The 26,772-nt window shown below is 39.9% G+C and overlaps 1 protein-coding gene and 1 long non-coding RNA gene across 10 annotated transcripts in view; one reads left to right on the plus strand and one right to left on the minus strand.

Annotated features, from left to right (window-relative positions):
• SMG7 (SMG7 nonsense mediated mRNA decay factor) overlaps window positions 1-19,004 on the minus strand; it is a 96,148-nt gene extending 77,144 nt beyond the window's left edge. For 8 of the 9 annotated variants that reach the window (XM_012735962.3, XM_075997028.1, XM_012735946.3 and 5 more), the window contains exon 1: window positions 18,577-19,004. In XM_012735962.3, the coding sequence (XP_012591416.1) occupies window positions 18,577-18,605 (29 nt within the window). In that variant the 5' untranslated portion in view covers window positions 18,606-19,004. Of the gene's footprint in view, window positions 1-17,622; window positions 17,950-18,576 lie in introns of those variants that run through there. The other variant, XM_075997027.1, reaches the window with a different exon arrangement.
• LOC105855177 (uncharacterized) lies at window positions 18,487-25,682 on the plus strand. Its single transcript, XR_012914534.1, has 3 exons — window positions 18,487-18,637; window positions 21,469-21,593; window positions 25,131-25,682. It is a non-coding gene; the product is annotated as an uncharacterized LOC105855177 (long non-coding RNA).
• Window positions 25,683-26,772: the final 1,090 nt, after the last annotated feature.

The raw sequence follows: 26,772 nt of genomic DNA on the forward strand, positions 1-26,772 counted from the left end.
TAAATAGAATTAAATAATTCAAGACTTGTTTAACTCTGCTGTTTGACCTTTGGTCTCTCTAAGCTTCAATTTCCTGTATGAAAAGTGAGGGTTGGCCAGTGCAGTGGCTCACACCAGTAATCCTAACACTCTGGGAGGCCAAGGCGGGCGGATTGCTTGAGGTCAGGAATTCAAAACCAGCCTGAGCAGGAGTGAGACCCCGTCTCTACTATAAATAGAAAGAAATTAATTGGCCAACTAATAATATATAGAAAAAATTAGCTGGTCATGGTGGCGCATGCCTGTAGTCCCAGCCACTGGGAAGGCTGAGGCAGTAGGACTTCTTGAGCCTAGGAGTTTGAGGTTGCTGTGAGCTAGGCTGACACCATGGTACTCACTCTAGCCTGGGCAACAAAGGAAGACTCTGTCTCAAAAAAAAAAAAGAAAGAAAAGAAAAGTGAGGGTTAATTATACTTTTTTTTGCAGAGTTTATCAGTGAAAACATGTAGCACATATGAATGGATACTGTGAATACTAAAGCACCATATGAAAAAGAAAAAATAATCCAGGGTTTAAAAAAAGCTTTATAAACATTTTATTTTTCCTCATATGATAAACATGTTATAGTTACCACTGATATAGGTGTGGGCTGTCCAATATTACAGTTCCTAGCTACATGAGCACTTGACAGATGGATAGTGCGACAAAGAAACTGAATTTTAAATTTCATTTTGTTTAAATGAATTTAAACAGCCACATGTGGCTAATGGCTACCATTATTAGACAGCACAGCTTATATATCAATACCACTGTTCTGATAACATACTGGAATGAAGAGGAAAGACAAAACCTAACTGACCTTCCTCTACCCACTATTCTCATGTCACCATTTGAAAGGCAATGGTCAAGAGCAATTTATGGTAAACAGGTGAGAAATATACTAAATGACAAGCCTTCATATGAGACTTGGCTGCACATCAGTTACCATCTAAGAGAAATAGCACTGATTTATGTTAGGGTATTAGCATAAGAGCATAGCTTTCCACTTCTGCTCTGGATGGCAACAGAACAGAAACAGAAATGTATCGCATTCATCTGTACAGTCTGTCAAATGAATAGAATCCTCATACCAATGACTCTTAACTGTACTTATATGCTCTGTTTGATATTCTTTTTAGAAGCCCAGCACCTGAATTTTCCTTTTTTTTTTTTTTTTTTTTTTTCTGAAACAGGGTCTTGCTCCATTGCCTGGGCTAGAGTGCAGTGACCTTATCATAGCTCACTGCAACCTCAAATTCCTGGGCTCGAGCCATCCTCCTGCCTCAGCCTCCTTTGTAGCTGGGACTATAGGCATATACTATCACACCCAGCTAATTTTTCTATAGCTAATTTTTCTATATTTTGTAGACGCAGGGTCTCCCTCTTGCTCAGAACTGGTCTCAAACTCCTGGCCTAAAGCAATCCTCCTGCCTCAGCCTCCCAAAGTGCTAGGATTACAGGCATGAGCCATCAAGCCAGGCCATTCTTCCTATTTTTGAGAAATCTCCCGAATTCATAATGCTTCCCACTATAGATTTACCAGTTTCCCTTGCAGGTAAGGTACAGACACAAGATTCAGGCTCCATCAATGAACATATTTAAATAGGAACTAATGAGAGAAAGTGGGAGCTGGGGCTAATTCATCCCGACAGCAGCAGCAACAACATTCAATTTCCAGTAACAGTGGGCCAGCATGAGTAGTGTCAGGAGTCAGGGATACATGTAAGATAGAATCAAGGTTCTGCAGTGTCTTAGAACAGGCTGAGTTCTAAGGTGTGTTCCAGCCAGTACAGCTATTGTGGGAAGCAGAATAATGGCTTCTCCAAAATGTCCACATCCTAATCCCCAGAATCTCTGAAAATGTTACCTGCAAAGGGGACTTTTCTAATGTGATTAAGTTAAAGATTTTGAGAAAGGGAGATTATACTGGATTATCTGGGTGTGCCCAATGTAATGGCAAGGATCCTTATAAGTGAAATGGGGAGGCAGGAGAGTCAGAGAAGTGATCACAGAAGCAGAAGGTAGAGTGATGTGATTACTGGCATTGAGGATGGAAGAGGACTATGAGCCAAGGAATGTAGGCAGTCTCAAAAGCTGGAAAGAGTAAGAAAAAGGAGTGTCCAGAAGAAACAGCACCTTGGTTAACACATGTGTGTTATTTTAACCCACTGTGTTGGTGGTGGTAATTTATTACTGCGCTAACAGGAATCTAATACAGCTATTAAACCTAGGTCTCTAGCCCTTTGATGCTTAAGTGAGTCGGAGTTGTTTCTGTACCTTACAACTAAGAACCTAACTGATATACTACCCATGCTCTCCCATCTTTATACCTATAGTGTGTTAGCATTTTCTTTAAAAGACCATAGAATAGTTTTTCCTTCCTTTCATTGCTTAAGTAAAGTATTCTTGGTTTTGTTTATATCACAACAAAAAAAATTACTAATTATTCATAATCTACCACTCCTTGAAAACTGAGATGTATCAATTATTCCTGAGAAATTCATGCGATTCAAAATGTTTGCAATAAGTACAATCCCATCCATTCTCAGTCAACATTTACTGAGTGTCAGTATGGTTCTAAGGTTGTACCCAAATAATTAAGAGACAGCCCTTCTCTCAAATGCCAACATGGGAACAAAATGGTGAAAATACACAAAAGTAATGTGACCAATGAAAGTAGACTGAGAATAAAAAGAAACATTTAGTCATTTACCTGATAAAATTCTAAGATGATTCAAAGAAAGACTTTCTGGAAGAAGGGACTTTAAAGACAATGTGAAGTTATTCACATGAAAGAAAAAGTTAAGAATGTTAGGACTGTGAGATAGTCTCAGACTGTACAGGAAAGTTGTCCTTTTCCTGAGTTAACCACAGTCTTACTGTCTCAATTTCAAGTGACAATATGCTTAAGGAGGAAAACAGTAAATTCAAAGATGTTAGGCCACATATAAAAGGATAGCTTTAATAATCTGTTACTTAAAAAAAAAAAAACTACACTGAATTTTCCTTTCGAAGTTATCACCTAACATTTAAATTTCATGCTTACAAAATTATAATCCTAAGTGTCAGAAGCTGATACCTCAACATCTCTGTAATAACTCTACCACATCAATGAGAAAAATGGAACCCCAATCTTCTGTAGTTACATTACTCACAAAAATGGGCAAGTCATTCTCTACTTATACTATTAGCCCTGGTAAGTCAGAATTATTTTCCCTCATAATAGCTGGTTCTCAATATTCCCAACGGTCCTAAGAAATAGACTATATCTAAGTAGCAATACTAAAAGTAGAAACTGTGAAAAGAACAGCTATAATGAGGAAGAAGTAGGAAATCAACTCGTCAACAAGATAATTCAAAGCAGTCTAAATGAATTTATTTCAAATATAAAAGAAAAATAACTTCCCTTTCAGCTCCCCTCAGTAAGCTTTTTGACAAAACTACCCTGCCCTCTTCCCCTTATTATTTATGAAAAATAAGTGCATTAGGAAGGCTGAAATTGATAAGAAAGGTCTGTTTAGATTATATATAATTATGTATATTAGACTATATCCTATTTTCTATAAATATATAATAAATAGATAAACAAAACCTTGGCTTTGCCACTTTATCTATGACCCTGCAGCTCAACTATTCTGTGCCTATTTGCCTATCTATAAAACAGAGCAAAAGTAGTACATAACTCATAGGATTGCTGTGAGGATTCAAAGAGTTAATGAATACACAGTATTTGGAATAGTATCTGGCATAAAATAAAGTGCTGGCTATTACTATGATTAATCACGTCAAAAGAACAAACAAGTAGCTTCTCTATAAAGTTATCATTCCTCACTGCTACTCTATGCAAGACTCAATGTCAAGACTAAAAAAACAAAAGGTATGTCACCATCTGCCGGATTATATGTGAAAGGAAGTTAACCCTGACCCTTATGGCAGAAGGTCTAAGAGCATAATTGTCAAGAAGCCTTTCAAACAATAGGTCAAAATGATTCCTAAAAACATTATTTATAAAATCATAAAATAACATACCAAAAGAATTTAAAATTAAGTATATTAGCTCAGGATTCTCCTTCAAAGTTTCTCAAAGATTTATACTAAAGGGTACCCCTACATGGCCGCATCAGGAAATACTGCACACCTCTTCCAAATGCAACACAAAAACAAGTAAATTCTCATACAAAGTAAAGCAATCCCTGTTAGCGCTTAAAAGGAGAGAGAATTACTCATGGTGGCACATTTTTGAGAGCTACTATCTTTTCTTTTTTTTTTTTGAGACAAGAGTCTCGCTTTGTTGCCCAGGCTAGAGTGAGTGCTGTGTTGTCAGCCTAGCTCACAGCAACCTCAAACTCCTGGGCTCAAGCAATTCTTCTGCCTCTGTCTCCCCAACAGCTGGGCTACAGGCATGCACCACAATGCCCGGCTAATTTTTTCTATATATATTCCTTGACCAATTAATTTCTATTTTTATAGTAATGACGGGGGGTCTCACTCTTGTTCAGGCTGGTTTCGAACTCCTGACCTCGAGCAATCCGCCTGCCTTGGCCTCCCAGAGTGCTAGGATTATAGGCGTGAGCCACCGGCCTACTATCACTTAAAACACCACACCAGCCCCCCAAAACAGTGGACTAATTATTATTTCAGGTATAAAGGAAGAGTGAAGGTAACCAATAGAAAAGCAGAAAACTTGAGGGTTATTGTGGTATAATATGAAATACATTCAGCTGTCAGTAGCACCAAAAATAAAAAAAGAGAAAAAACATAAATGAAAAATAATTTTTAAAAAAATTATTTAAAAAAAAAAAAAAAAGAAATACAGATGGCCCTCTGTGCCCTGCAGGTTCTGCATCTATGGATTCACCCAACTGTGGACCAAAAACATTTGGGGGGAAAAAAGTTAAAATATAATACAAATTTTAAAATACAATATATAACAACTATTTACATAGCATTTACATTGTATTAGGTATCATAAGTGACCCAGAGATAATCTAAAGTATAAGAGGTATGTAGATTATGAGCAAATTTTTCATAAGGGACTTGAGCATCTGCAGATTTTGGTATCCATGGGTCCTGGAACCAATCTCCTGTGGATACCAAGGCACTATTGTATACATCTTCTCATGTAATTCTCCCAGGAATTCTATCATTGTCATTTTGCACATAGTCAAACTAAAACTAGAGGGATTCAAGGTCACATTGCTAGTACACAGCTGGGATCTGAACTCAAGACAACTTAAACACAAATTAGGTCCTTTTTTTTTTTGAGACAGAGTCTCACCCTGTTGCTCAGGCTAGAGTGCAGTGGCTGTGGCGTTATCCTAGCTCACAGCAACCTCAAACTCCTGGGCTCAAGCGATCCATCTGCCTCAGCCTCCTGAGTAGCTGGGACTACAGGCATGCACTACCATGCCCAGCTAATTTCTTCTATATATTTTTAGTTGCCTAGCTAATTTCTTTCTATTTATTTATTTATTTTTTTAGTAGAGACAGGGTCTCGTTCTTGCTCAGGTTGGTTTTCAATTCCTAACCTTGAGCGATCCTCCCACCTCAGCCTACCAGAGTGCTAGAATTACAGGCATGAGCCACCGTGCCCAGCCTAGATCATTCTTAATTGAAGCATTCAACTTGCTATACCATCCTGCCAAAAAGACCCCTATGTATGAGTTTACAGTCAAATTAGTAAATTGTTTTTTAAAATTAGAAAGCAATTAATCTGGTACAGTTTCTTTTCTTATTCTTTTATAAGCCAGAATTTATGACCAATATGCTTATCATTTTAGTTGTACTTCTTAAAATGTTCTAGCCTTTTTCCATCAGAAGACAAAACTAATGAGATTTCAGGCAAACGAATAACACTGTCATTTTGGTTATTTAAACAGAATCTGAGAAATATGATTTTATAGAATCAAATATTAAAAGTACAAAAATTTAACTTTAAAATGTATTACACAAGCTGTGTGTGCGTGCACGTGTAAAATTTTGCAAATGCCTTACAACACTCCTCAATATTCAAATTTATCCTGTGGTGGTTCTCCTAACACTACACTTTTTAACTTTTTTCACCAGTAATAAAAAAATTTCAGCAAGATACAGTATTACTTTGGGAGGCCAAGGCAGGAGGATCACTTGAGCCCAAGAGTTCAAGACCAGCCTGTCCAACACAGCAATACCCTGTCTCTCCAAAAAATAAAAAAAAGAATTAGTTTGGTATGGGTGGCTTGTGCCTATAGTCCCAGCTACTTAGGAGGCTAAGGGAGGAGGACTGCTTGAGCCCAGGAGTTAGAGGTTACAGTGAGCTTTGATTGTGCCACTGCACTCCAACCTAGTGATAAAGTGAGACCTCTGTCTTTCTAAAAAAAAAAAAAAAAACATTTAAATTTAAAAAATAAAACTAATTATCAAGTAAGCAATATTTAACCCATTTTTTTCATGAACACCATCTTCTAGTTGCATTTTATTCTGATCATCTCACTACCAATTATTTCATCACTATAGTATCTCAAAGAAAATTTGGTTAGGTGACCACCTAATTAAAAAAAACTAAATAATTCGTGACCTTTCAAAGAAGTAGTATTAGTAAAATAAACACATTTTAATATACTGTATCCTAATAACATAGCACTGAAATACTATGCCTTTTGGCAAGAGAAAGAAAAAGAACTCAACATTTGTGGTCTGTGAACCCATAGACTTTTAGGAAACACATTAAGGATATTAATTCATCAATATAGAGGTTATTTAAATATGATAGACTTTTAGAAACATGTTTCTCAATTAACAAAGACACCAGAGATAGAAAATGCCATCAAGAACAGTGAGGACAAAACACTAGCCATCTTACCCAAAAAAAAAAAAAAGAAAAAAAAATAAAAAAATCCTGGTGAAGCAGATTACCCAAAAAAAAAAAAAAAAAAAAAAAAAAACACTAGCCATCAAAAGCAGCCTGCAAGGTTTTTTTTTTCTTTATGATAGACTTTAAAAAGTTAAATCCAAAGAGACCTCATTTAATCTCAGTAACTAAAGATTTCTGATATTTCCCTCTAATTATATGGAACTCCTCCTTCCTTAATCTCCACCTCAAACACACTGTCATCTTTTCTCAAGAGGTGAGGATTCTATAAACCCTATCAACCCAAAGTTGTTTTCAGAATTACATGGTCATGGTATACAAACTCCCCAGTGTTAAATTTGACTGGCTTGGCTTGGCCGGGCACGGTGGTTCACGCCTGTAATCCTAGCACTCTGGGAGGCCGAGGCGGGTGGATCGCTCAAGGTCAGGAGTTCAAAACCAGCCTGAGCAAGAGCGAGACCCCCGTCTCTACTAAAAATAGAAAGAAATTAATTGGCCAACTAAAAATATATAGAAAAAATTAGCTGGGCATGGTGGCGCATGCCTGTAGTCCCAGCTACTCGGGAGGCTAGGGCAGGAGGATGGCTTCAGCCCAGGAGTCTGAGGTTGCTGTGAGCTAGGCTGACACCGCGGCACTCACTCTAGCCTGGGCAACAAAATGAGACTCTGTCTCAAAAAATAAAAAAATAAAAATTTGACTGGCTTTAAAAAAGAAAAAAGAATTACACGGACAGTAGTTCCACCTTATCTGCGGGTGATACATTCCAAGCACCCCAGTGCATGCCTGAAACCGCAGATAGTGACAAAGTCTATATATCCCAGCAGCCTTTTTGGTGCCAAGGACCATTTTCACGGAAGACAATTTTTCCATGGCTGGGGCAGGGGATAGTTTCAGGATGATTCAAATGCATTACATTTATTGTTCACTTTATTTCTATTATTATGGTTATATTATAATATATAATGAAATAATTATACAACTCACCATAGGTTGGGAACCCCTGATATATACTGTATTTTTTCCCATAAATATCTACCTATGATAAAGTTTAATTTATAAATTAGGCATAGTAAGAGACTAACAAAATTAGCTAATATTAAAATGGAATAATTATAACAATATACTGTAATAAAAGTTATATTAATGTGTTCTCTTTTGCTCTCTTATGGTACTTATCTGTTTTCTTACCACAGAAAGTAAAACTGCAGATAAGAGAGGACTACTACATTCACTAAAATGCCTATCATCTCCAATATAATTTAATAATGTTCCAAATAGCTAATTTTTACCTAAGATAAGGCTATTTACAAAAGTAGGGAGAGGAAATCTTTATTATCTCAGAGAAAGTACTATAGGCATATTACATAAATCTTTCTCTTATGTCTCTTCCAGTAGGAATGTGTACAAAAAACATCCATTCAAATATAAATTGTTCCCTTAAGATTAATGACCAGGTTAGTTGAAAGACAACCTTAGACTTCCAAAGGAAACACAGAATGAGATAGGAGCTAATCAAATCTCTTTAATTTGCATGACCTAACCTAACCGCCAGTCTCACCTAATCATGATGTTTACATCAACCAAACTCTCAATCATTCCTAATATAAAACTGTTTTTAGAGTTCCTCAAACACACTGCATGGAGGCATTTACCCAATTTGTTCCTCTGTCTGCTATACTCTTCCCTTCTTTTTTCACCTGGCTAATCCTACTCATCCTTTTAAAACTGAACTCACGCCTGTAATCCTAGCACTCTGGGAGGCTGAGGTGGGAGGATCGCTCAAGGTCAGGAGTTCGAAACCAGCCTGAGCAAGACCCTGTCTCTACTAAAAATAGAAAGAAATTAATTGATCGACTAAATATATATATACAAAAATTAGCCGGGCATGGTGGCACATGCCTGTAGTCCCAGCTACTCATGAGGCTGAGGCAGTAGGATCGCTTGAGCCCAGGAGTCTGAAGTTGCTGTGAGCTAGGCTGATGCCACAGCACTCACTGTAGCCTGGGCAACAAAGTGAGACTCTGTCTCAAAAGAAAAACAAAATTGAACTCAGGTATTCAACTCTAGAAGCTTTCTCTGAACCCCCATGTAGGAAAAGTTCCACTTCCCTCTACATACTCATGGTATCCCTTGAAAATATTTAACATAGCCTCTGCCACATTATACTGAAATATCTGTGCAACAATTGTCTCCCCCAGGAGATCACTACCCTAAAGAACAAGAATCAGTTCATTCATTTTAATATTCTCAGAGCCTAGCACTGCTATACACAGTAAGTACTCCTAAATGTTTTGCAAAAACAAAAGCATGAAAATTTTATTTAACACTCATTATGTATACTGTGCATTTAAAAAATGCTGAGATATGGTCTCAATCATACTCCGTACAGCTGCAGAGTTAAGTCCCATATAAAAAAAGAGATCATTACAAAATTAAGGAATTATAATGCTGGGAGTAGTGGCTCACAGGTGTAATCCCAGCATTTTGGGAGGCCAAGGAGGGAGGTTTGCTTGAGGCCAGGATTTTGAGACCAGCCTGAGCAACAATGAGACCCTGTCTCTACCAAAAGTAGAAAAATTAGCCAAGCACGATGGTGCACGCCTGTAGTCCCAGCTACTCAGGAAGCTAAGGCAGAAAAATCACTTGAGTCCAGGAGTCTGAGGTTGCAGTGAGCTATGATAAGGCCACACTGTACTCCTGCACTCCAGCCTGGGTGACAGAGTGAAACCCTGTCAAGAAAAAAAAAAACAGAAGAGAAGAGAAGAGAAAAGAAAAGAAATTATAAGTACCAAATGACTAAGAGACAGGAAATGCTCCAGGGTTCAAAGAATGCAGAAATCACCACAGTAGACAAGGAAGTCTTCACAAAGAAAGTGAAGATTAAAATAAGCTGGTAAAGGATGGCATTTTCTAAATGGAAAATGGTATGGGAAGAGAGATTTAAACAGGAATGGATATGCCATGTTTAGAAGACAGTGAGCAGATTACTCTGGCTAAAGGCAGTTGGTTCTTATCAAAGGGTAAGGAGACATCACAAGGCAGAGGTAGATAAGGGTAATTTTACAGAAGGCCAAAAATAACAGATTAAAGAATTTAAGGAAGTGAAAGCCATAAAAACGCTTTTTTCAGGACTATTAATATAGAAGCAATGCAAAAGATTAATTGACAGGGGGACAGGTAGTAGGGAGCCTGAAAAAAAACAAAATTTGTTAAACACATGTAAATCTTTGTTATTGTAACACTGAACTTTGTTATTTTAACAGAGTGATTTTATGAGATCAATGTTCCATTTTACAGATAAAGAAATCAAGACCCCAGAGATGCTGTTAGTCCAAAAACAGAGAAAGTAGTGGCCAGGTTTAAAGCCCAAAGTCAATGCTTTCTTCTTGTTATTTGCAAGAAGTGCAGACAAAGTAACAGTTGGAAGAATATTTCAATAGTACAGTCAGTGTAATCAGAATCATGGAATCTCAGTGCTGAAAACTACTCATAAGGCCCCTGTGCATGTATCATAGTTGGTATGAACTATGTGGTAATTGAACACTTACTTGTGAGCCTAGTAAAACTACATATTTTTATCCCCAGGGACCTGGGATATACCATGGCCCAAAGTGAATGTTTCCAAATAGGATGGATGGATGGATGGATGGATATGAAGGGCGGGGGGAGGGGGAAAGACAAGGCAAACAAAAGTGTGAGTGTGAGAGAGAAATGAAAATAGTGAATGAACTTGGCCATTATGAGGTTTTTGGCACCTTCAGAAATATCAATCCCAATTAAGTACTAGGGAAAATAGCTAGATCATAAGGAAGTAAGGAAAAGTATATGGTAAATAAAAGAAAAAACACAGTATACAGCAAACTTGAAACGGTTAGCCAAAAAACAAAACAAAACAAAAGGACAGAACTTAAACAGAAAAAGATGTTTAAAGAAAACTGAGATTGGCTCACAGAAGACTAATACAGGGAGTACTTTAAAAGACTAAAAGAGAGAAGCACAATTGAAATAAGCTGGAGGAATGGCATACAATCAAGAGCACAGTTTAGTAAAAGAAGGGCTTCTGTAGGAACCTACCTGACCAAATTGCTTTTCCCTTTTTGAGGCTTATATCAGCCATCAAATCTTCAGAACTATCACTTCCTCATCTCTACTTCTCTGTCCATAAACCTGTCTTATCTAAGAAAAACTTAGATCTGGTCAGAATACCAATTCCATGTTTAAATGAGAGTGAATGGGATTTTTAAAATGTATTTGGAATAAAGGAGCCATGATGTTTTCCTCCTGCCTAAAATGTCAATTTGCCCAATATCCACTTTTAAAAGTCCCATCCAGGGGGGAGGGGGAGTATGGGCAATATACGTAACCTTAACATTTGTATCCCCATAATATGCTGAAATTAAAAAATAAAAATAAATAAAAGTCCCATACATCTCTCAATATCCAGACCAAATCTTACCTCAAAGATGCCCCTCCTCCAACCACCTCCACTCTGTTGGAATAAACTCCTTGCCTATACTCATGGAGCACTTTTGTTTCTCTCTCATATTACTTACCAGTTTAACTGCTATTATAGTTACTTAAATCTTTCTCCAGTATCTTTGAATTGCCAAAGGCAACCCCTGCATTTGTGCTCTACATGTAGTAAGCTTTCAATAATTGCAAGTAAAATAAAACACAAATTTAAAAAATTTTTTAAATGTACAAGTGTTCATGGTAAAGTCTGAACATGGTTAACTAGCCTATTACTACCTAAGAGAAAACTTGTAAGAAAATCCTTTTTTTTTTGAGACAGAATCTCACTCTTGTTGTCCCAGCTAGAGTGCTGTGGCATCAGCCTAGCTCACAGCAACCTAAATAAAACTCGTGGGTTTAAGTGATCCTCCTGCCTCAGCTTCCCGGGTAGCTGGGACTACAGGCATGCGCCACCTTGCCCGGCTAATTTTTTTCTATTTTTAGTTGTTTGGCTAATTTCTTTCTATTTTTAGTAGAGACAGGGTCTCACTCTTGCTCAGGCTGGTCTGAACTCCTGAGCTCAAGCAATCCTCCTGCCTTGGCCTCCCAGAGTGCTAGTATTACAGGCATGAGCCATCGCATCTGGCCAACATCTTAAAAAATGATCTGTGGATTAGAAGAGGAGAAAAGAAGATAATGAAAAAATATCCTATACTATGCATATAGGATATATCTTTCCTATATATATTATCTGAATCAGCAGTTCTCAACTGGGGGTGAATTTTGTACCTCCAAGGAACTTTTGGTAATGTGTAGGGGTATTTTTGGTTGTCACAAATGGAGAACTGATACTAGCATCTCAATGGATAGAGGACACAAATACTGTCAAATATCCCACAATGATCAAGACACTCTCCCACCCCCAACAAACAATTATCTGGTCCAAAATGTCAATAAGTACCAAGGTTGAGAAATCCTACTTGTTTTTTTTTTTTTTTTGACAGTCTCACTCTGTCACCTGAGCTATAGTGCCATGGGGCTACAGTACTGTGGCGTCAGCCTAGCTCACACCAACCTCAAATTCCTGGGCTCAAAGGATTCTCTTGCCTCAGCCTCCAGAGTAGCTGGGAACAACAGGTGTGTACCACCATACCCAGCTGATTTTTACTATTTTTAGTAGAGACAGGTTCTCACTCTTGCTCAGGGTTGTCTCAACTCCTGAGCTCAAGCAGCCTCCCACCTCAGACTCCCAGAGTGCTAGGATTACAGGCGTGAACCACCACACCAGGCCAAGAAATCCTATTCTAAATGAAGCAGACAAGGAAAAAAACCCAAAGTTGCTAAATAATCTACCTGAGATTCCTACAGTTTTCTTAAACAGTAGTAGCGTCACCTTCTCTTCCTACTGACTAAAATTGGGTCTAAGGGAGAGTAAAAACAACCTTCCTAAGCAGCTCCACTTACACACTAAGAAGAAAGGAATTGGTTACAAGTTCTCACTTACCATGTGACATATTTGCCAAACTCCATCCCCATATTTTCCTGTAACAGCTGATCAGCCCTTCTGAGTTACAATCTCCCAGAGTACTGATAAGTCTATTCACAATATAGCAAGTAAATTAAAATACAGCTTGACTGCAAAACTTAAATGGCAATATGTGACGACCATCTGCCAACATACCTACATACTGATGAACAATCCACTATCTACAAGACATCTGCTTAATAATTTATTCTCTGAACAAGATCTATCAGTTAAACTAACCCACCTAAAGCTGGAGGTTGCAAATAATTTTTCTCCAGTATAAAACAAACCAGCCCTTTTAAAATCTGAACCATTCTCCACTGTATAAAACTGCCTCATAAGAAACTTGCTGTACTAGTGGGTTCAAATCTTACTATAACATATCCATTAAAAACAACAATAAAAAACTCAGCAACTGCTTTATCTACAGTGAAGGTAGAAGACAGCAGCTGTTAGAAAGCAAAGAAATGAGACATAGGCTAGGACAGGAAGTATACATTTTGAATCCAACTGAAACCACAAGGAAATCAGAAATTATTAATTTAATAATTAACTTAAATAATTTAACCAGTCAATATTCAAGCACGTAATATGCTACTAACACTATTATAAAGACCTATACGCCTCAAAAAACAATCAGTTTCTTCAAATAATTTTACCACCTTTGGTATATTAGCCATGTTCAGCTGATATTTTGGGATGAAAGCTACTTTACATCCTGTAAAGCTGCAGTCCCCAACCCACAGGCCATAGAGCTCTGCTGGCTCCTGCCACCACCACCAATCCCCCCTCCCCACCCCCTGTCCCCAGAAAATTGTCTTCCATGAAAATGGTCTCTAGTGCCAAAAAGGTTAGGGAATGCTGCTGTAAAGGATGTGCATGCTGGAGAGGGGCAGATGAGCAGGTGGATGAAGACTTCGTGGACTACATGGATTAAAATCAGCACGTGCTATAGGATTTCTTGAAACTTCTGGTGACAGTGACAACGGCTTAGCATTACTAGATCCTTCTAGAACCTGAAGTCCATCCTAGTTAGTTACATATTCCACCCAATGCTCCCATGATCTTTCCTGTTCCTCTCCCCAGGCTAGGAAAAGGCTCTGCTTGCTACTTTATACAGCCTCATGCCTTTTGCCTCTTTCTGTCCCAAGATTTACGGTGACACATTTTATCTTACAATATATTGGATATTTTAATTCCTGCTTAAATGACAACCATTTTTCTGCTGTCTCAGAAAACAGTCCTTGGCTGTTATATTATTTCTACCTCTGGTAACAAAGTTTCTAACAAAGTATGTCACCGAAATGCAGCCTCTTCACTACAGACCTATCATACAAAAATCTAACAATTCCTGGATCTTTCCTGTTAAAAAGTTTAACACCAGGAATCAACTTCAAGTGGATCTCACTGAAACACCTACAGCATAGGAAGAAGTTAAAAACAAAAGAGAAAGGAGGAAAGCTGGAGGGAATACAGCAAATGAACAGTGTCTCCCAAAATGACAGCAAATGTCATTCAGTGGCATCCATGTCACCTTTTAGAACAGGATTTGATCTGTTGACTGGTATTCCCTATGGCTATGATTATTCTATTTTCTCATCTTCCAAAACAATTTTGATGACATCTCTTTCTTATACTTTAATACTTTTCCCACCCCTGGCTTTTCTGACTTTGATATGTTAATTTCCATAATTCTACTCTTTCAAAATGCTATTCTTTTAAGGCATGGTATTATACCTTACCTACTATCTCATCCAGAGGTGGGAACCTGCAGCCTTGGGGCCACATTGGCCTCTGGGTCCCTGAATGCAGCCTTTTGACGAATTTAAATTTTACAGAACAAATCCTTCTAATAAAGGGATTTGTTCTGTGAGGTTGGCATTTAGTCTACAGGTTAAAATTGGGAATCTAGAGGGCCATGAAAGTGTCAAAGTCTTTTAAAATCTTTCATTTTGTCAAAAGAGAAAATACTCCAAATATTTCTTCAATTTGAGTAATAAATGTCCAATGTTATTCAAGCTAGAAACTCCATATTTAGGACCATGTCTTATATTTACAAAATATAAGAAAGCATTTTCAACTTACTCATTTAGATAGGAGTCTTGTCTGCTATTACAAAAAAAAAAAAAAAGACACTTACCTTCTAACAACAAAAATCTCATTATACTTTCTTACTCAGAATATCACCTTCTTTCCCATACAGAGTATAGGCTTGCTTTCTTTCAGCTCTGCTCTATTTCTAGAACTTCAGACTAATTCATTTCCCTTGATGTTGAATTCCTTTTCTTTCTTGGTCTTACTGAGGTTTCTTACCTCATATCCTCATTTCTCACTCTTTTGAAACTGCCATCTTGCTTCCTGGTTTCCTACCACCCCACTATTCCAACGCCAGACACCCAGCTCATTTACTCTAAAAAAATAAAATTCAGCTGAGACAAAACTAATTTTCATTTACATGAAGGTGTATCTGTAGCTATCCCATTTAAAAACTGCTCTGTCATGGTCTTCCGCCACTGACAAAGATAGGCAAGAAAACTCTTCCTAAAGTCAAGGTCACAAAGAATAACTGCTATACCCCCAACCACATTCATTCAGCAATACTCAGCATCCTCCCTGAATTGTCTATAAAAACCAACAGTTCAATTCTCAAAGAAAGTGAACATGATGCTTCCTGAAGACATTCTCTAGTCTCCCCACAGCAGACTTTAAATGGAATTATTATCTAGAAGAGGAGGAGGGAAATTCAAGCTGGCACAAGCCCTTCTTTATAACCCCCACCTCAGTCCCAGACTTCTAACAGCCCTCAGAGTTGCTTTATTTACTTAGGACAGATATACAAGACTGATATAAGATTGGCTCCCAAGAATCTTTAAAGGACTCCAGGATCTATGCCTCCCCATTTTGCCTGTTCAATTTCAGCTGGAAAATATTTAAACATTGTGTTCATTCTTTTTCTTTTCTCCCTTCTTCAAAGAACTAAATTCATCTCAAGCTGTATACCATTGACTCCACAACTAAGGATGTTTTCTCTACCACTTCAACTTATACAATATAAGATACATTAACACAAAAGCTACTCAAAGCCCACTGACCTTCCCATTGAAAGTACCACCACTCTCCCAACCTGCTTTTCACCCCTTTCTAGACTGACTGCCACTACCTATTTCTGGCCCTATGTGTCCACAAATACATTACACAAACAGATTCATTTTCCCAATATACAGCTATGTACATGTTAATTCCCTTCTAGCAAATCTCAGATTCTCCATTCTACCTGTTTTAACTATAAACTATGGTACAGGATAGTTAAGATTCTCTTAAATATGACGACCTTATCAAATAAGCATTCCCTGAGCACTCTGTCTATATAAAACAATACATCCCTGTCTTACTTCACTTTTCTTCATAGTACTTGTGACCACCTGATATATGATTAATTGCTCACATTTGATTGTGTCCTTTTACTAGAATATACTCTCCCATGTTCACCAGTGTATCCTCAGCAACCTAGAACATAGCAAGCTCTAAGTACATATTCGTGGAAAGGGATGGATGAACACACAGACATGCAGCTGAGCTTAGGTTAGAACGTCTACCTTTGAGTTACAGTTTCCACATACCAGCTATATGATCCTCAACAATTTTAACTTCTTTGAGCTTATTTTCCTCATTTGTAAAAGGAAGAGGTCAAACTCTAAACTCTTCCAGCTGTAATCATGCTACATTCTTGTCTAACTGGACCAAATGCCTCTCCACTCCCAACCTCCCTATTCATGTAACTCTGCTCAGTTTCCTTACATCTGGAATCCCCTCTTCTCAATCCACATCTGTCAGAATATTGTTCATCCTTAAAGCTCATTTTCAGTGTCATTTTCTTCTTAAAGCCTAACATACTGTAAGCTACGTAAGAGGAGGGTGGAGTTCTTACTTTTCTATTCCCAGACATTGGTACAATGCCTACCAGACAGATGACCAACAAAACAACTGGTGAATCATGAGCATATGAATGAGCAAATAAACAGAGGAAGCCCTTCCTGATTCCCCCCAATTGCTCAGGTAATCTCTTGCCTTTGGACCAAACACTTTTATGATACTTATACTCTATTCTGTGCCATTATTAATTTACTTGCCCCACAGACAGACACTAAACTGCAGATTCCTTAAGATTAACCACTACTCTGATGGTTTCCATATCCCCCTACAGGGCCTACCACAGATCTTTGTCATAGCTGTAATTATTAAGTTTATCTGATATATTAAACAATACAAGGATAACTGAAGAGAAAAAGGGCTTCAATATACAGATATCATTTCAACTGCCCTATGGTCATGGGGCATACATGTATTGTTAAGCTCAGTCATTCAGGCATAGTTCAAAGATCTCATCATTCCCTCCTCTCCATACTATGCTTAATATAAAACTATTACTACTCACAAAACCAGAACAGTCACCTTAGGTATGTATCATGTAACTTTACACCTCTTGCAATATCCATATAGGGATCCACACATTAATACTTTCACTTCACCAAACAGCTACAATGACTTTCTGCTCATTTCAGACTTCTACCCCATCCAATTCCCTCCTCCACAAGGTATGAAACCACTTTTTTTTTTTAAAACATCTTCTCATAGGGCCTGCCTTTCTTAGTTCTGCTCCTGAGACAAAAAGGAGTTTTAAGGTCTTCCTCTTTTCTAAGTAGTAGCAACTCCCCAATTTATCTCAGGCTCTAACAACCTTTTTCCCTGCCGTCAAGATTTTTGACCCCTTTTTACCTCTACCTCCAAGCTCTTATTCTGCTTCCATGGAACCTTTCTGGTTGCACAATAGTGGTGTCTTTCCATTCAATATGCTCTCCTCATCATGTACTAAGTTCCAGTGTCTCTGCATCTTCTTCCTGAAATGTGCATCAATCGCCGCCCTCCCCCAACCCCAGACACACACCTCACATACACACACATATACGCTGCACCCATGCGTCACTCTACCTCAGACATACAAGTTCCTTACACCACTGGTAAAGAATGTACACGACTCTCAGAATGGTATCTTCCGACACTATACTGATTCTAACCCAGTTTCTTCTGGAGAACCCAACCTCGTCCATAGTACCTCCCCCTTTCCTCACTTCCCCATCCATTCCCCCTTTTCATTCCCCCCACCAGCCTACAGATGACATTATTCCTCAGTACTCCCAACCAGAGAATGAAGAACAAGCTCCAGTTTCCTGCAGTCTCTCCCCCTCCTCGGTCTCCCACAACACTCCAGGTGTGCAGACTTCCTCCCCGTCCTCTCCTCACGCATCGCTCCAGCCAATCCCACGCCACACCACGATTCCTCCGCCAGGGGATCAGACTTCTCCACACCCACCTCCACTCGGGGTCGCCGCCGCCTCCCCGGGCGCTTCCCCCACCCCTAGCCAGCGAGGCTGAGACCCCGGCGCGCGCGCGTACACATTCTCACGCTTCCCCAACCTCCCTTCTCGCACCAGGACCGGCCGGCTTCCCCGGGGCTCAGCCTGGCCGGCAGGAGCTAGGCACCCGAGCAGGCGTGTGTGTGCCCGCTCCGCCCCCTCCCGCAGAACCCTCGCAGCCCCCGCCTCCCCGCCCGGCGAGAAGAGGACGCAGTAACTCCCCCGCCACCCCGGACGTACCACCGCTGTGTCTGTTGCTCCATGCTCCAACCCTCGGCCCGCTCCCTCTACGTACAGGGCCGGCCTCGGCACTCACCGGAGATACTGCGCGCTCTGCAGGCTCATCCTCCGCCGCCGCGTCTTCCCGCGAAGCCTCCGTGGGTCTCTCAGGCTCCTCGGAGCGGCCCCGCGGCCCCGCGGGTGCTGGCGGCCGCCGCCATCTTCCTCTCCTCCGGCTCCTCCTCGCTCGGCGGGGGAGGGGGGTGAATGAGGCGAGGGGGAGGGAGCGGGGAAAGCTGCTCTAGCTGCTGCTCCGGCCCGTGGGGCGCAGGGACACTCCGACCCGGGAGGGGGAGGGGGAGGGAGAAGGAAAGGGGGCGGGGGAAAGAGGAGGGAGAAGCAGAGGAAGGAAGTAGGGGTCCCTCTCGCGAGATTTCAGCGGCGCTGGTCCCTCCCGGTGATTTCCGCCTATCGGTAGCGCTCCCTCTTGGGATCGGCAAGTTGCTTGGCCCCTGTGCAGCTGCTGAGCGACCTCTTGGTGGCGTTTGGAGGCTTTCTGTCAATCCACCCCTCTCCTCCCGTGCGAGGGGGCAATCCCAGCCTCACCGGGAACATCGAGCCCAAATCAACCAGGAGTTACACTCAGAGTCTTCCCCTGTCCTTCCACTCCACCCGATTTCTCTCTTCCTTTTTCCACTCCTCCACTGTTCCCCACCGGAAACACCGCCCCTTCCTCCTACAGTTCCGCCCGCCAGTCCCTGGACTCTCGTCTTCCCTCGCGCGCTAGGGAGTGACGCGAAGAACCCCCTCCCCTTCGCTGCGGCCCCTCCCCAAGCACGCTGAGAGATTGTTGGAGGGGATAGGGTGGAGCCCAGGGAAGAAAAGAAAGGAAATCCATCGGATTGGATAAGTAGCTGCCATGACAACTGATGGCTGTGGTTGTATTGCCATAGTAACTGGTGTGCGCTGACAGGGTGACCCTCCCCTTAGCGAATGGATTCCCGGGAAACCGCCCAGGGTTCCCCCTTGGCTTCCCTTCCATCCAAAGGCCTTCACCAGGTTGGAATCGAGGTATTTCTCCCGGGTGGTGAAGTCCATTTGCTCCTCCCTTCTCCCTTCTCCCTTCCCGCGGCAACTGGCGGGGAGACCCCGAGGCATTCACCCGGGGCTTTCCACCCGCCCGCGAGCGGGAACCAATTCCATAGGTTCGTTTCAGAGCCGGACGTGGAGAGAGCTTGGCCTGTGAAGAAGATGCAGGGCTGGAAGGCTGGCGGGCGGCGGGCTGGAGACCGGAGGGCGAGGCGGCAGCGCTAGGCTTCGAGGAAGGGCAAGGGGTTTCCCCACAGCTGCCTGGAGCTCTGGGAGGCGGGATCCCTCCCGGACGGGGTCCCTGAGGGAGGAGAACGGCACACGACAGCCACGATCCCTCTTCTGCCAGCGGGGACTTAAGACTTTATCTGGCGGTTGACCCCTCCCCAAAATCTACCCCATCCAGCATAACTCCCTCCCGACCGAGCGTCCACGAGCCTGCCGAGAGGAGGCCAGGGTGAGGGTGGGGAACATATCCTAGAAGGCTAACAAGTGGTTTTCAAGCCTTTAGAACCGGGACGAGCGGAGAGGCTTACTATTGCCATCCCTCTTAGAGACACCCCCCAGTGGGGATCCGGCTTGATTATTTTTTTTTTTCCCCCGTTTTTTTGTTTTTGTTTTCGTTTTTAATCCTGCCCACTATACCACGAGAGACCACTTGATTATTAAAGGCAGACCTCCAAGTTCCTCCCTCCTCGACAACCTTTCTCCTTTCACGGGTCTGCAGTGTTTTACAACTTGTCACTCTGTATCTTTTGGGTTAAAGGGGTAAACATTGGGTAAAATAGTATCAAGAACCCTAGATACACTGGCAAGAAGGCCGATGACAGGAGTCCAAGAAGACTTCTCATTCTTAGAACAAATCTTTTTGAATGTTATGTGTATTTTGTCAGGTTTGGGGCTAAAAAACAGAATGGGGTCAATAGTATGGAGTATGAAAAAAACCTGGATAAGTCGATATTGTGATGGCTTGAAATATTTGACATTTTACGAATTTTATTTTCGATTCATATTGTGGAGTCATTTAAGCAGCTATCCCAAAGTACTTTAGGGTATGTAAAGGTATGAAACCTTCCAAGAATGCAGCCCTCATTGGATAGTTAAAGTCGGGTTTTTAATGAGCTGTTTAGATTTGGTTTGGTTTGATTTGAATACCTGATTCCTGCTGTCTTTCCATGCCAGCTGAAGAGGCACTTTCAAGATAGATACTTCCCTGAGACCGCCCCTATTAAAAGACTGAACCAATGTTCATTTGGAACATCACGTATGTTTGGAGGAAACGAAAGTAGAGCCTACTTTGAAATAAATCTCAAGGACAGATGGTCATTAACGAAATAGAAAGTGTGCTTTGCCCCTCACGCTGCAGACGCGTGGTATGACGCGGCGTGACGCTCAGTGATTGCGTCAGTACAATGCCCCGTAGCCCCGCCCCGCGCCGGCGCCGCCCGCGGGAAAGAGAGCCACCTAGTGAGGGATGATTCGCATCTCTGGTGTAGGAGCCTGCCTTTCCCCAACCCTGAGAGCCCAAGGGTGGAGATTACTACTCCCTATTACTTCAAATATCCTACATTTCTTCCCTGAAGTTTATTGGTTAGATGTTTAAAAGATTTTTTTTTTTTGTGACAGTCTCTGCTGGATGTTTAAAAGATTTTAACCAGAATAAAAATTGTATGTCATAATTACCCTTTTACTAATAATCGTAATAACTTTTTATGTCTGTGGTAAATATCTCCAGTAAACAGCATATGAGCAGATATACACTCCTGATAAGGAATCTAGGAAAATATTATCTTCTAATTTTGGAAATATAGAAACTGGGATCAGAAAGATGAATCTTTTTGTTATGGTTTGCTGGTTTGTTTATTCAATAAACATTTACTGAGCATTTATTATATTTCAGACACCATCCAGGTTACTATGGATACCACAATGACATGGTCTCTGTTTTTAAGGAAACTGCCTTCTGGTAGAGATATCAGAGTAGAGAAGTGATGAGGATGCAGTATGATGGATTCAGTAATTAAGGTATGAGCAAAGTAGGAACACAGATGAGGTCAGAAATAAGAAACTTTGCATTTTATAGTAGCTTTCCTAAGACTTTTATAAGCTTCTTCAGTAATTTTATATCACTATAAACTAGATAAAAGAATAGTAACATAATTTACAGATTAGAAGACATGATGCTAATCTTAAAAATAACTTTCAAAAATCAATAGGATTCAGAAAAATTATGACCTGGAATTTACATACTGCTTAATACACATTTTCCAATCTCATCTCTTTCTACCCCAATCAACAGACTTGTAGAATACAGATATCTTTTTGCAATAGATTTTATTCACATTTTTTCACTGTAGATAGAGATTATATCAAAACCAAAAGAAATTAAAGAGAAGCTGCCTCATTTCCTTTAATCCTACCTGATTTTAAGTTTTTTGGTTTGTTTTTTTGGCTAAGTGATTTCATGGAAAGATCATAAGGTGACAAACTTGAGTGTGCATTCCAATTGTGCCATCTCAGTATCAGTTTGCTTCTTGACCAAAATGGAAACATTACCTATTGTCGGCTTCCTGTGACCTTTAATGATAATATACATGACTGGGTATATAAGTGCCTGATATACAACACTAGCACATAGTAAATTTTAATTTTTTTCTGCTTATTTATATCAAGCTAAAATGAATAATTTAGAACTACTACAACATAAAGTTATTTTTAAAATAATAGTCTATCTAGCCTTTGTCTACAATACTCATAGGTCTGACCACAGACCACCCAAATCTATTGTTGTTCAGTACTAGGAGATAGATTTCTTTATCTGTGACTCTCATTACAGAAAAGAATACAATATCAGGACATTGTGAGTCAGATTCCAAAGGTTTAAAACTTTTCAAAAATGTTTTATCACTACAAAACACTATTTCACTAATAAAATCACATTTCTGGTCAAGTAAATAGAGTGGCCTCTTTTCAATCTACTACTGAGTACTTGCTGAGAAGATCCTCTTAACCTTTTTACCAAGTTTATCCATAGCTTCAGTAACCTGACAATTAATATATAGTAAGCCTCCTCCCTATTTATAATAATAGACATCTCACCTGTTCCCTAACAAGCACTAATTTATTTTAATCTTTAGCCTACATACTCTGAATGTTTCCAAATCTTGTGCACTATTAGGCACTTAACAAATATTTTTCTGTTTTAATGAGAATGATTTATCAATTGCATACTCAAGTATACAATGTATGTATAGCTAGCCCATACTCTCTAGTACCACACCTCAGACTATAGAGTTAAGTGATTCAATCAAGTGAATGATTCAGTCTTTTCAAATAGTGACTCAGATACAAATTGACATTTAAACTCAGGTCTCCAATTGCTCAAGATTTCTTAGATCAAGGGTCCATCAGCCTTCCTCAAACAATTTGCCAAGTGTATATTTATTCATTCTCTCCTAAGAGGGAGTCATTTAGCCTGAAGAATAATCAGGAAGCATTGTAACAAAAAAAGAAACTTCTGGTTTGGGAGGCAATGAGGCCACACTTGGGTAATGATAGTTAGAGCTCTCTCTTTCTTCCCCTTTTTCCACTCTCCTAGTATTTACTAAGGGAAACTTTATTATCTTCAAGGTTTCCCCCAACTCCCAATAAGAGAATACCTTTAAGCAATTACCATACACCCAATCTTATCTGCTCATTTAATGAACACAGACAATGCAGAGAAGACAAGAAGAGATGGTCGTAGAGAAGACTAAAGAGTATATGAAAAATAAAATAAAAACCTAAGCCTCTCTAACTCTATTGACAGAAGGCCTTAGTGCTCATGCGTCTCTTTAGTACCCCAAGCATAGTACTACCAAAGTCATTTTGGAATCCTTAATCTAAAATCAATATATTTTATGTCAAAGTCTATTGAGTTACCCAGAAGCTGCCATTTTTTTCTTAAAACACTGAACGAAAAGAACATAATCTTTTAATATTTTCTAGTCCCTACATTTCTAATTTCTATAGGGTAGATACTATTTTTGAGCACAGAGAATGTAATACTGATATTCATTATCATAAATCTGTTCTTCAAAATCATGATAAACACAAGTAACATACACATACACCTTCCTCTTTTTCCTGCAATTATTATTTATCTTTTCCATTTACAATTCAAGCTAAAATGTGATAAAAATGAAAAGCAAAGAAACTTAAGACTTATGTTCATCACTTCAGGGCATAATAGGAATATGTACCCAAGCATTGTTTTGCTTTGCCTAACTCTCCCAGGGTCTTTTTTATTCTCCAAAATCTACATAACAGAAACCTGGATGATTTGTAAAAATTCTTTTTTTTTTGAGACAGAGTCTCGTGAGTGCCGTGGCATTGGCCTAGCTCACAGCAACCTCAAACTCCTGGGCTCAAGTGATCCTTCTGCCTCAGCCTCCCAAGTAACTGGGACTACAGGCATGTGCCACCATGCCTGGCTAATTTTTTCTCTATATTTTTAGTTGGCCAATTAATTTCTTTCTATTTTTAGTAGAGGCAGGGTCTTGCTCTTGCTCAGTCTGGTTTCGAACTCCTGACCTTAAGCGATCCTCCTGCCTCAGCCTCCCAGAGTGCTAGGATTATAGGCATGAGCCACCGAGCCTGGCCTAAAAATTCTTAATATAAGCCAGGCATGGTGGTGAGTACCTATAGTCCCAGCTATTCAGGAAGCTGAGGTGGGAGGATTGCTTGAGCCCACGAATTAGAGACTAGCCAGGACAGCATAGAGAGGCTCCTATCTCTTAAACAAACAAAAAAATTTTCTTAATATTAGTGGATTAAGATATAAGAGCACATCTCAGAACAAATTATATAGTAAATTAATGTGTCCCTATATTCCACATTTTAGCCATATTGAGCTTTTTTAAAAGTTTTCTCCATTAGGCTTTAGATCTCCATTGGTTTTCCATTACCCTTAGGATAAAGTTTCCAATCTTTAAGATGACCTATGTGTTCTAGCCTCTGCCTGCCTCTTTTCTAACATCCCTCCTCACCCCCAGGATCACCATTCTAGCTATAGTGACCTTTTCTTGGGTGCTTAAATAGGCAGTGTTCTTTTCTACTGAGAGCCTTTACATAAGTTCTCTGTCTCTAGATAACTCTTCTCCCCAGACTACTCTTCTCTCTTCTCATGCTTCAAGCCTAAATCTGACCTTCTTTGGAAAACCCATTTCTATTTCCGTACCCCCCAACATCAGGGTAGGTTAACTGTGCCTGTTATGCGTTCCCATAGCACTCTGCCCTTCTTCGTGGCATTTGTCATATTTGTAATTCTTTGTTCAGTGCCCATTACCTCTAATTGTAAGCTCTCTCAGGGTAGACACTGTGCCTGTTTTGCTCACTATTGTATCATTGCTCCCGTAACAGAATGCCAGATAGAATGCTCAATAAATGTTTGTTGAATCAATGAATTAAATAAAAAAACAAATTAATAGAAATTTGGACCATGGCTTTCCTATAAATGCTTAAAATTCCTGACTACCTTACTAATGAATATTCTCTTTTCTTTCTTTCTTTTCTTTTTTAAAGGCTAGTCAAGTGGAGCAGTGGGAATGGAGAAGGAACAGAGGAATCTGTAACTGGTTATGATCAATCAGTTGTAAATACCACTGCACTTGGACCAACCATGAATATTCTCTAGAAGTAATCCCTAAGTAGTAAGAAAAGAATTTTACTGGGCATTCAACTAAACTGGGTATTTGAAATCTGCTATTGTATTTAATACGATGAAAGTTTTAATTAAGTGAAATTTACTCAGGCAGTGAGTAAAGAGCACATGATAAGATTAAGGATAATTCATCAATTATCTCACAGCAAAGTCTCAGAATTCAATGTAGAAAAAATAGTCATCAACATAACATCCAAATCTTTTTTGGAGATAAGGTCTTGCTCTGTTGCCCAGGTTAGTGTGCAGTGGTGTCATCATAGCTCATTGCAACCTTGAGCTCACAGGCTCAAGCAATCCTCCCACCTCAGCCTCCTGAGCAGCCGGGATTACAGGCATGTGTCACCACACCTGGTTAACTTTTTTATTTCTCATTTTGTAGAGATGGGGTCTCACTGTGTTGCCCAGGCTGGTCTTGAACTCCTGGCCTCAAGCGATCCTCCTACCTGGGCCTCCCCAAATGTAGGGATTACAAGTATGAGCCAATGTGCCTGTCCCCAAATCATTTTTATTTAACTTTATGTTTTCTTGCCTGTAATCCTAGCACTCTGGGAGGTCAAGGCAGGTGGGTTGCTCAAGGTCAGGAGTTCTAAACCAGCCTGAGCAAGAGTGAGACCCTGTCTCTACTAAAAACAGAAAGAAATTAATTGGCCAACCAAAAATGTAGAGAAAAAATTAGCCAGGCATGGTGGCGCATGCCTGTAGTCCCAGCTACTTGGGAAGCTGAAGCAGAAGGATCACTTGAGCCCAGGAGTTTGAGGTTGCTATGAGCTAGGCTGATGCCACTTTAGCCCAGGTGACAAGACTCTGTCTCCAAAAAAAAAAATAGAAAGGAAATTGGATCAGGATATAGAATGGAAAGCTCAGTGGTCTCTATTTCTCACCAGAAAAGTGTTTATAAATTCTAGCATTATTATTTTTATTTTTTTTCCTCCCATAAAGGGATAGGGCTAAAACAAATTGAATGTAAGATTCTTAAGGAAAGGGCCATATCCAATTTCAATGTAAATGCAATAATTAAATTATGTTTCTGGAGGCAAGTTCTCCAAGTTCAAATCAATTAAATAATGTAAGTGACATACACAGCAGTGCCTGGTACTTAGGAGACACTCAACAAATGGTACGGCTCTTATATTTAGAAGGTGAATAAGAACTTCATACACACTCTAATTAATGGAGGTTTAGCTTGTCTTAAAACACAAACACAAAATGCTGTAGAATTGCATTTGTAGAGAGGGAGGTACAAAGCATACTGCCTTAAAACTACACGACCAGTTATTTCATATGACCAAGTATAAATTGCCAAGAGAGAAAACATCTCTCATCTCTTTGTGGAAGATGTCTCAGTTCATTAGCTGTTTTATGTTGAATGAGAAGAGATCCAAGATAGGGTTCAAAGCTAAAGAGGATAAGGAGGCTCATAGAAGCAAAAAACCAGATCCTTATGCTTTCCCCTGCCCTCTTTCAAACTAGCATATTTAGCATGGCTCTGGCTTGCATGCTGTC

This window comes from Microcebus murinus, chromosome 23, assembly GCF_040939455.1.
Source record: "Microcebus murinus isolate Inina chromosome 23, M.murinus_Inina_mat1.0, whole genome shotgun sequence".
In the NCBI taxonomy this organism is placed as follows: Eukaryota; Metazoa; Chordata; class Mammalia; order Primates; family Cheirogaleidae; genus Microcebus; species Microcebus murinus.